Consider the following 11,940-nt stretch of genomic DNA (forward strand, 5'->3'; position numbering starts at 1 on the left):
CTTCAGTCTTTATACCAATGACTGTGTTTCTAAGGAACCAGCTGTAAAGATCCTTAAGTTTGCTGATGACACCACTGTGGTGGGCCTCATAACCGATGGTGACGAGTCTGCCTACAGAAAGGAAGTCGAGCAGTTGGTCTCCTGATGCAGCGACAACCACCTGCTGATCAACACACAAAAGACTTTAGAGATGGTGGTGGATTTCAGGCGCAACGCACCCTCCTTACACCCCCTCACAATTAATGGCTCTATGGCCTTAGTGGTGGAGTCACTTAAGTTCCTGGGCACCACCTTATCCAGGGACCTAAAGTGGGAAAAGAACACACTCTCCATCGCCAAGAGGGCTCAGCAGAGAATGTTCTTCCTGAGACAGCTGAAGAAATTCAACCTGCCACAGAGTCTGCTGATCCAGTTCTACACAGCAATAATAGAGTCCATCCTTACATCGTCCATCACCACCTGGTTTGGTTCCTCAACATCACATGAACGAGCCAAACTCCAGCGTATAATCAAGACAGGTCTGTTAAATATGTTCTATGTTACATGTCATACATGTGTAATTGTCTGTACTATTATGTGTATTGTTTGTACTACTATGTGGACTGTTGTGTGTATCATTGAGTGTATCACCAAAGCAAATTCCTCGTATGTGTAACATACCTGGCGAAATAAAGTGATTCTGATTCTGATCTGATTCTGATCACTGTGCACAGATCTTCGAGAGGAAGCTTTCAAGACAAAGGACAAACAACCACATTTCAAGTCACATGAACCCACAGGCACATGCACAGATAAACCCTTAGTGGTGCTCAAGCATCTGCTCAAGCACAAGCATCTCATCACTGGATGATAAAAGTGCCCTTTCTGCTGGAGCCCAATTTTTTTCCTACATTCCTTAATATTTAAAAATAAAAATTACCCTCTCTGTCATCAATTCCCCCCAAAAGTGTTTAGATATCTGACGAGCATTTATTTGAGTTCTTGTGAGAATTCTGCCCCGATCTGATTCCCGCCTTGCCCCTCCCTCCTCCTCCTCCTCCTCCTCCTCCTCCTCCTCCGGTTAGCACTCATGCAGTGCTGAGCGCCAGGCCAAACCCCTGCTACACACTTCTCCTCTGACCTGCAGCATCAGACAGACAGGTAATGACAGTGTTTCATACGAAGAGCATCCATGCATAACGCATAGCCTACACGTTTTGTACTCATGAGTCATGAAATACGTGATTTCAAAGCCTTGTCCAGCTGTTTACTGACGTTTGTCATGTTAAATGAAGGGGGAGGGGGACAAACTGCAGCAGACAGACAGACAGAGAATTTAAAGACAGTTTTACTGTTTTACAAATTAGACAAGTTCACTAGTTTTATTTCATTTAAAATCTTACTTATTTTGATGTGAAAGTCTGAAGAAAAAAAAGCATGAGCACAAACATTTTGCAGGAAAATGTCCAGTAGCTCTCACAGTAAAGTGTTGAAAATAGATACAAACATACAATATTTTATAATTACAGCATCCTGGCAAAAACGCTGTGTAGGAAAAGTCACCTTAAGTCAAGGAGTTATTTTCATGCAAGCATATGGCGTCACATCAATGTCAAAACTATCGCGCGCAACTTTTAACATTTCGCGTGTGTAAATATCCCTCTCGCGAGCGCAAAAAGAGGAATTGCGTGCACACTGATCATAAAATCGCTCTCAAACTGTCTTTTTCACTCTCGAATGTTGTTTTTCTGCTCGATTTCATTGTTGTGCGCGCGCGCGAAAGCAAATTGCGCTCGGCTGCTCTTTCTGCGCGAGAGAAGATTTTGCGCTCGCGTTTTCAAAGGGGCGGTTTTGACAGTTTGGGGGCGGAGTCAGGGCCGGCTCTATGCACGCCTTACTTCCGGGTTCTCGTGTACGGGACAGATCAACTTCCGGTATTCAGACGCCGGTTGTCAACAAGCAGATATCGTGGCTCTCTCTTTTACACTTGTTCTCTTCAAGATTAACCTCGTCTGACGGTGAACGATTTTAAATGTACAACACCAGCTACATTGACAAATACGAAGGTAAGTACGTTTGCAAGCATTTCCTTATAACCATGCAGGTAGGCTAGTTGTAAACTGGTTAGTGGTTGTTTTGCTAGACTAGACAAACACTACATCTAGCTTGACAGACCAGTATTGAGATTTATGTTTTAGTTAGCTTTGAAGCATACCATTACAATTTAATTTTGATGCATCTTCTCCTTGCACAGTGTCAGGTATATGTATATATAATGTATGTGTGTGTGTTTAATTCCCAGGTGGAGTGGTCTGGGTTCTTTCTGTGTGGAGTTTGCATGTTCTCCCTGTATCCATGTGGGTTTCCTCCGGGTGCTCCTCCGTGTTTCCTCCCACAGTCCAGAAGTGTGTAAGTGAGGTGAATTGGAGACACTAAATTGTCCATGACTGTTTGATATTAATTATTTATTATATTAATATAATTTATATTAATTAATTGATATTGATGAATTGAACTGATGAATCTTGTGTAATGAGTAACTACCGTTTCTGTCATGAATGTAACCAAAGTGTAAAACATGACTTTAAATTCCTAATAAAACAAACTTAACATATCTGACTGAATATATTACCAATTTACCCTCAATCTTTTCATTAAGTGTAAAAAGTTTTGTTTGCCAATATATTAATGAGTTATCTTTTATTTATTATCAAATGTTATGTCAGACCTTTAAATTTTCATGTCATTTAATTAATTTGATGTTACAGTATTAACATGTCTTTCTCCAAAAAAAACATTTTTGTAGTAAATGTGAGGATAAACTTGATTTTTTTTTTTTTTTTTATGTTTCTTACGGCAGGTTATCAAGACATAATCATTACAGAATTTATCAGTGTCAAGCTGGCAGCAATATGCTGTTCAATTCAAAACCTTGTATCATGTTACAAAAGAGAAAAAACTGACTTTCATTTAAAGTTAAATGTAAAAAGATTTTATTTCAAGTCTTTAACACCATTCAAGTGGTCTATTCATCATGAAATGAATGCTAAACAACTGCCAGATTCACAAAACGTGAGAAACGGCAAAGGTGGAGATAAACTGTTTTACACACTCAATATGGACAAGTATTGAAACACCAGCTCATTTATTGTTTCTTCTGATATCGATCCATCCATCCATCTATCACTGATCAGCCATAACATTAAAACCACCTCCTTGTTTCTACACTCACTGTCCATTTTATCAGCTCCACTTACCTTATAGAAGCACTTTGTAGTTCTACAATTACTGACTGTAATCTGTTTCTTTGCATGCATTGTTAGCCCCCCTTTCACCCTGTTCTTAATAATCAGGACCCCCACAGAGCAGGTATTATTTAGGTGGTGGATCATTCTCAGCACTGCAGTGACACTGACATGGTGGTGGTGTGTTAGTGTGTGTTGTGCTGGTATGAGTAAATAAGACGATAAATACAGCGCCCGGTGGGCAGCGTCCTGTGACCACTGATGAAGGTCTAGAAGATGACCAACTCAAACAGCAGCAATAGATGAGCGAAGGTGGACCAACTAGGTAGAAGTGTCTAATAAAGTGGACAGTAAGTGGACATGATATTAAAAAACTCCAGCAGCGCTGCTGTATCTGATCCACTCATACCAGCACAACACACACTAACACACCACCACCATGGCAGTGTCACGGCAGTGCTGAGAATCATCCACCACCTAAATAATACCTGCTCTGTGGGGGTCCTGATTATTAAGAACAGAAAGGAGGCTAACACAGTATAGAGAGAAACAGATGAACTACAGTCTGTAATTGTAGAACTGATAAAATAATCAAAGAGTGTAGATATAAAAGATGTTTACATAATAAAGAGGCTTTTGTTGGTTTTTATGCTTTTGTTTAACACAGAAATAGAGTATAAACTATAATATATATTTACAATATTTAAATGTACACGTTATTAAAAAAAGAAAATTGCAGATAAAGGCGAGTGTTTAGCTTCATGCCTTGTCAAGTGGTCCAATCCGATAGTTCACATGCAGGTAAAACACAGTAAACAGAAATGGACATAGCGATCACCGTGTCGAACAACTTATGCTCTGTTACCCGTCGAATGCAGCGTTCAACATGAACCCTGAGAATGTTCCGATCCACCTCGATCTTGTGTTTGAAAACGCAAACTCTACATATTCACCGCTATACGACATGTGTTTAGAACTTTGCTGGGGGTTCTCACAAAACAGAAGCTAGACTGTCCGACTAAGGCTAAACGGAAACACGTCACAGAGCTTGCATGCATAGAGCCAATAGCATTCGCTGATAGAGACGGCCCTGACTCCGCCCCCAAACTGTCAAAACCGCCCCTTTGAAAACGCGAGCGCAAAATCTTCTCTCGCGCAGAAAGAGCAGCCGAGCGCAATTTGCTTTCGCGCGCGCGCACAACAATGAAATCGAGCAGAAAAACAACATTCGAGAGTGAAAAAGACAGTTTGAGAGCGATTTTATGATCAGTGTGCACGCAATTCCTCTTTTTGCGCTCGCGAGAGGGATATTTACACACGCGAAATGTTAAAAGTTGCGCGCGATAGTTTTGACATTGATGTGACGCCATACAAGCATTTATACTTCAACAGTTGAGGTTTACAAATGAGGAATAATTTTGCTAGGTAATTAACATTACAAACTAATATATGTAGAAGGCTAAATATAATGCTCTATGATATAAAACAGCATACAAAAAATGATGAATAAATAGGAAAATGTTATTTAGCTGTCTATTTGATTTTATTGGCATAATAATAGGCCCATTGTTAACATTAACTACCCAAAGTGGGTTTCTGATTTGAAATCAAAGGTAGGTCTTAAGTTGAGCTACATGACAGTCTGGTGAGGTAAACTGATACTAGTAATGGTATATTATTAGTGTAATGCTTAAACTCTGTCAGAAAACAGTAAAATGATGTATACTGTGTTATCCCCTTTAAGTCACTCTTGATTATTATGCACAACATTGATTTATCTCATTTACAAATTTTGCAGCATAATGCCAAGAAAAGAAAGGTTACAAAAGCAGAAAGAAAAGGAACTAGCAAGCAGCTCAGGGTAGCAGCTCTCTTTTATCCTGGATTAGGCCATCTACCAGTAAAGCAAATGAGGGAGATGTACCAGTATCAGTTGTTTGGTTATTAAAAAGCGCGCACAATATGGACTTGTTTTTGCCTGTTTTTTATTTATTTATTTATGCAATCTGATAATTTGATTAGATGTGTATTGATTGTGTTAACAAAATAAAAACTGTTTTTTTTTTTTTTTTGAATTTTATTAATAATTTTGGCGATGGGTGCCCTTTTTTTGGCTTGAGCACCTGCCCCCAAAAATATCTGTGCACGTGCCTGTGAACCCACAACCAAGAGGCAACTTTATAGAATGGCGTTCATCGTTTTACGTTTTAATAAACATTTAAGTGAATCTTAAATCATTCACAACCTGTCCCCAAAAAATAATTAAACATGAACTATTGACATAATTTGTCAGCTGAAAACAATATGTCCACAGTTTTTAAAATATAATGCTCTATAAGTTTGGCAAAAATGCTTTGTGCCAAAATGAACCGCACATGCAATGTTCACCTTCGTCTTTAAAGAAAATTTTAGAAAGGTTATAAATTTACTCCGGTTCCCTCCAGGTGCTCCGGTTTTCTTTCCACAGTCCAAAGATGTGCAAGTGAGGTGAATTGGAGACACTAAATTGTCCATGACTGTGTTTGATGTTAAAACTTGTGAACTGATAAGTCTTGTGTAGTGAGTAACTACTGTTCCTGTCATGAATGTAACCATAGTGTAAAACATGACGTTAAAATCCTAATAAACAAATAAAAAAACGCGGTGGGTTAACATCATGCACCAGTCGAAAACTTTTAGTTGGCAGCGGTGGGATTCGAACCCACGCCCCCGAAGAGACTGGAGCCTTAATCCAGCGCCTTAGACCGCTCGGCCACGCTACCCCATGTGAACTGACAATCAAAACAACCAGTGAGCAAACTTTTGCTTTATAGTGAGTGCGTGATATGGTACATGACTCGGCAATGAACATTTAAATCATTTGCTTTGTTCCCTTTTCTGCGTAGGTTTCCTCCGGGTACTACAATTCTTTACACCTGGACTGTGTAAGTTGGACCGGTGGCTGTAAGAGAATGAGTGAATGTGTGTGTGAGTGTGTGTGTGTGTGTGTGTGTGTGTGTGTGGTTTTCACTTGCCTAGAGTTGTGATTAGGGTGTGTAATGCCTTGCATTGTTATCATATCAGGATGAATAAATCAATGCCCTGAACGTTGCCTGAGCTGGTTGGTGGAAGGGAACTTGAGGAGTGACTGGGCAGAGTGAGTTGTGACGCCACCGAATAATCACTGGTTGAGAAAACGAAACTCTCCTGTATTTTTTCAAGGAATTAAATACTCGGACATAAATTGTGTGTTGCTCGATAATATTTGAGACCACGTACCTTCTGTCGAGACTCATTTCGTATATTTTTTAAAGAAAGGATTTAGCTAAATCTGAACAGTGGATGCTTTCATTTTCATTTCCTTAATACTAGGGCGGAGAAATCTGTAGAATTTGCCTTACAGTCACATCTGTTTTTACACTGCAGTTTACTGAACAATGAGGTAAGTGCCATCATCTAAAATAATCATTATCTACATTATCTGGTTAACAAACTGTGACTGGTGTAAATAGGTTTTCAGTAAACTCTGCTTTCCAGTTTCATAGTTCAAAAATCGTGTTTAGTAATTAAACGTTCGCACACTTGGTTCACTTTCAATTGCTTCTATTTTGTAGCTAATGTGGCCGAGCAGTCACTAAATCATTTCACTGCCAGTTGTACTGTGTATGACTGTGTACAGTGGTGCTTGAAAGTTTGTGAACCCTTTAGTATTTTCTATATTTCTGCATAAATAGAAAGATTTTCACACAAGTGGTGAAATTTTCACACAAGTCCTAAAAGTAAATAAAGAGAACCCAGTTAAACAAATGAGACAAAAATATTATACTTGGTCATTTATTTATTGAGGAAAATGATCCAATATTACATATTCGTGAGTGGCAAAAGTATGTGAACCTCTAGGATTAGCAGTTAATTTGAAGGTGAAATTAGAGTCAGGTGTTTTCAATCAATGGGATGACAATCAGGTGTGAGTGGGCACCCTGTTTTATTTAAAGAACAGGGATCCATCAAAGTCTACTTTTCACAACACATGTTTGTGGAAGTGTATCATGGCATGCACAAAGGAGATTTCTGAGGACCTCAGAAAAAGAGTTGTTGATGCTCATCAGGCTGGAAGCTGTTCTGTATGGAGGAAATTCCTCCAAGCCGGTGTGCAGGACTGATCAACAGTTACTGGAAACGTTTAGTTGCAGTTATTGCTGCAAAGGGGGGTCACACCAGATACTGAAAGCAAAGGTTCACATACTTTTTCCACTCACAAATATGTAATATTGGATCACTTTCCTCAATAAATAAATGACCAAGTATAATATTTTTTAGTAGTCTCATTTGTTTAACTGGGTTCTCTTTATCTACTTTTAGGACTTGTGTGAAAATCTGATGTTTTATTTATGCAGAAATATAGAAAATCTAATAAAATTATTATTAAAATTAAGTCAAAAAGATGTACAGCCTATGTTGTCCCACTTGGTGACTTTTCTGCATTTTGGCCACAATTTTTCTCTTTGATGAATTTGGCTGCAAGCATGTCTTTCTTTTTCTGATCCAGCTATCATTCTGATTCACATGGCCTCTTGCCTTTTAGGCCGAGTGTTAGTGCTGTTCTGGCTATTGTGTCAGCACTACTGTTCCTTCCTCCTCAGGTGTCAATGTACATTGGGTTTTTTCAGCCCAAATGACTATCAAAGCATCTGCATTTTCATGATGCTCAAGATTTGGTCATTGTTTTTCTTTTTGTTTGTTTTGTTTATATTGGCAAACTCTCTGCTCCATATTATGCAGTTGGTCAGATTACAGTTTTAGAGACCTTGGATTTTATATGTGCAGTAGTATTAGCAGTGTGTAGTAGTAGTAGTAAAGCTTGGTGAATTAGGTTTAGGAACAGACTAGAAGATTATGGCTAGTCTTGACATCATTGCCCACACTTCAGTCCAGTAGGTGGTGGTAATGCACCTTAAAGTTGAATGTCAACAACTTCCAAACAAAGCAGCTCTAGGTCTACTGTTCTTCTAATCAAGACCCTTTTCCCAGGAGTCAGCTGGTAAACAGTTTTAACTTTTGATTTCTCCAGTTGTTTCTCCACTGTTTTTTCTTAAGTTTGCTATGTTCACTGTGGCAACTTATCCAGCTTTCTCTAGCTATCTGCTATCTGTTAGCCACATTAGCTGGTTTATTTACACCCAACTGTTTTTTTTTGTTTGTTTTTTTTCTATTCCAGTCTGTCCCTTTGTTTCCTCAAGCTTTATGCTGATTGCCTGAGACCAGTGGTCAATTTTATTTTTCTGCATCAACTCAGGTTCCTTTAGTTTTTTAAAATGTATTTCCTGGTTAGGTTTACTACTTTTCACTACACACTATCTTTTGAGCTATGGTGTAACATCTGGTGCCTCAGTTTGAGGCAACCACCGCATAAGACACATCAGTAACTAGTGTTTTTTTTTTTCCAAGATCCCAATTCCCCAATTAACTGGTGTCACAGTTCCCAGTGTTAAGCTACATTTCTTTAATGAAACAGACTGTGTTACACCAGCAAAATATGTTTACATATGCATTACAAAAATTGGGCCATAACACTAAATTTATTTAATGGTCCTAACAATAAAGCATTGGTCAGAAAATAAACAAGGATTAAGGAAAATGCACTACTGAGACCTGTGCTGGTCACTGCCTGTTGCTATAGTGAACTGATGTTTGAAGCTGGAAACAGCTTTACTGCAATTGGCTTGTATGCAAAGATAATTATGAACAAATAAAAGCAAAAGCAAAGTAATTCCAACAATTAAATATTATTTCATTGATTAGTAGTGTTGATTCTGCTGAAAATGGCTGATTGTGTTGTCACTGTTTGCACTTAGTTTACTGTGAGGCTGGGTACATACAGTACATATTGCTGTTTACTGCAGTGTTTATGACTGAAGTGGCAAGCTTGAAAACAGTACACAATATTCATTCACATGCAGTTTAGTATAAAATATATTGTAGTTTAAAACATGAATGCTCTGGCAGTAGTCATCATTTGGTGAAATGAGAAGATGGGTAAAAGAAAGAAAAGAGAATGCACATTAAAGTGCACATTAAATCTTCAGCCAGGTTGCTCAGGTGGCGCAGCGGTAAAAAGACCAGAGCTGGAGTCTGAGTACATTGTATCGAATCCAGCTCTGCCTTACCAGTTCGAGGCTGAGTGGCTGTATGAGCAAGGGGGGCGGGACAAAGAACCGGATGTGGGTCTCTCTTTGTCAGAATGCGATTACGACCTCTGCCGGCTGATTAGAAGTGCCTGCACAGAGATGAGGAAGAGTGCCCTTAGGGTGTGTCTCTCCGCATGCAACGCTAGGTGGCACAACACTCATCAATGCGTGGGTGGCAAAAATGCATCCGGCTGCTGCCCATGTTTCGGAGGGGATATGGGTTAGATTCGATCTCCTCGGTCAGGGCAGGGTTCGGCATAGTCAGAGAGGAAGCACGATGCAAATTGAAAAATTGGATGCGCTAAAATAAAAAAAATAGAAAATCTTCAGCCAACAGGCAAAACCGTGTCAAAGTAGCTAATGTACATGGTGCACAACTCAAGGTAGTGCAGCAACAAGGTCTGCGCCACCGCTCCAACTCTATAGGAAACAATGGCACAATCAGCACAAAAGATACATATCATGTGACTGCAGCCTGTTTCTGCTGTTTCTGTTAGATCTCTCAGCAGATTTTATTGAAAATGTTACAATTTATTTATTTGTGCTTTGTTTTTACTCTAAATGCAATTCTGTCCAGGTATGTATGTGTTTTAACAATTTCTGTAATTGCTTCTTTCAGTTCCCAACAATGTACAGTTTTGAGGACCAAGCTAACTCAGCTGGAGTGTCACTTCACCTGGGATGTGAGAAAAGAAGATATAGAGCTGACTGATGTTCTGAATAGACTAGAAGTTCAAACTGAGTTGGATCTTGGTGGACAAGCAGGAGTTGCACGTTCATACAGCCAACTGGGATTTGTAAAGTTTCTTCTAGCCTCCAACGATGAAGCACTTAGTAACTTTCAGAGATCTGTGGAGGTTGTTAGAGAGCTGCATGGAAATAAATGTGACCAGCTGCTCCTTGTTTCATATGGAAACCTTGCATGGTTACACTATCATATGGATAATTATGTTGAGAGTGAAAGTTACCTGAATAAACTGGGAGAGATTAAAGAAAAATATCCACCAGGCTCTTCCTCTGTTATGGATGCTACTCTGCATGGAGAGAAAGGATGGACCTTCCTTAAATTCTCTCGCAAATACTATGACAGAGCCAAAGAGTGCTTCAGAAAGGCCTTGGAGCTAGAACCAGAAGAAGGTCAATGGAACTCGGGGCTTGCCATTGTTCTGTACCGAACAGAAACTGAGTCTGTCAGTTCAACTGAATCACCAACAATTAGGCAACTGAGACGTGCCATAGAAACAAACCCGGATGATAATGTTGTTAAAGTATTGCTTGCTTTAAGATTAACCATTTACAAAGAATACAGTGAGGCAGAGAGCTTAGTGGAGACAGCATTAGAGAGGACTCCAGACCATCCACACGTGATTCGATATGTTGCAAAGTATTTTCGGTATAAGGGCTCCGTGGACAGATCAACTACCCTTCTGAGAAGAGCCCTAGAGAAAGTGCCAAATTCTGCCTTTATACACCATCAACTAGCCCTTTGCTACAAGAAAACTAAAATTAGTCTGCAGCGTGCAAGTAGTCACCATAGCAAGAATGCTGCAATTAAGCAGGCTCGTAAACAGTGCATTTATCATTTACAGAGGGCCACCGAACTGAGGCCCAGCTTTATTCTGGCCATGAATGAGTTGGCCCTCCAATATGGGGAGAACCAGGATTGGTCAAAGGCAGAGGAGATGTTTAAGCTAGCACGTCAGACAGCAGAAAAAAGAAATGAAAACCTTCAGATGTTTCATCAATTTTATGCAGCGTTTCAGCAGTACAGTATGAAATGTGAGCCTCTGGCCATTGAACACTACACTAAATGTCTGAAGCTGAATTCAAAAACATATGAAGGGAAGGAAAGTGCTAAACACCTGACAAAGATTGCTGAGAGAAGGATTCGCATAAACCCACAGGATGGAGATGCCTTTGGAATACTGGGATTAGTTCATAAGGAACAGGGGGATAGACAACGTGCTCAGGAGTACTATGAGAAAGCTCTAGGATACGTACACAATGATGAGTACCTCAGTAATCTTTGTGAACTTCAGCTTGCTATAGAGTGATCACATACTACTTATAATCCTACCTTACATATGCACCAACACTACAAAACTGCACCAATAACAAACTTTGTATGCACCTAGCATTACAGACCAGTCAACACACCCCAACACTCTCATACACAGAAACCTACACACCAACACTTTACTACTGATAAACCCCACTAACCTAAACAGACTATCATCATTAATCAAACTGGTACCTTGGAACGTACATGGTATTGGCTCTCCGGTAACAATATGGACATACACTGTGTCACCACACTAAATGTAGATATCTGCTTATTACAAGAAACTATATATTAATATTTGTATTTACTTATACAGTTTATAAAGTCTCTATTCTACTGAATAAAAAATATAATTTAGGCACAATGTCATTTTTACTGATTCTGAAGGCTGATTTATTATAATAAATATTACAGTCAGTTGCAAACCCCCCCCCCCCCACACACACACATACATATACAGTATATTTGTTTTAATGATAACAAAGGT

General features: G+C 39.3%; 1 protein-coding gene and 1 non-coding gene across 2 annotated transcripts; one reads left to right on the top strand and one right to left on the bottom strand.

Annotated features, from left to right (window-relative positions):
* Positions 1-5,904: 5,904 nt before the first annotated feature.
* trnal-aag (transfer RNA leucine (anticodon AAG)) lies at positions 5,905-5,986 on the bottom strand. The gene has a single exon. It is a non-coding gene; the product is annotated as a tRNA-Leu (tRNA).
* Positions 5,987-6,378: 392 nt separating this feature from the next.
* Positions 6,379-11,935, top strand: LOC134321439 (interferon-induced protein with tetratricopeptide repeats 5-like). The gene is made up of 2 exons (XM_063003191.1): positions 6,379-6,645; positions 10,011-11,935. Exons 1-2 carry the CDS (start codon positions 6,641-6,643, stop codon positions 11,443-11,445), a joined length of 1,440 nt encoding a protein of 479 aa, XP_062859261.1. The 5' UTR covers positions 6,379-6,640; the 3' UTR covers positions 11,446-11,935.
* Positions 11,936-11,940: the final 5 nt, after the last annotated feature.

This window comes from Trichomycterus rosablanca, chromosome 10 (genome assembly GCF_030014385.1).
Source record: "Trichomycterus rosablanca isolate fTriRos1 chromosome 10, fTriRos1.hap1, whole genome shotgun sequence".
Classification (NCBI taxonomy): Eukaryota; Metazoa; Chordata; class Actinopteri; order Siluriformes; family Trichomycteridae; genus Trichomycterus; species Trichomycterus rosablanca.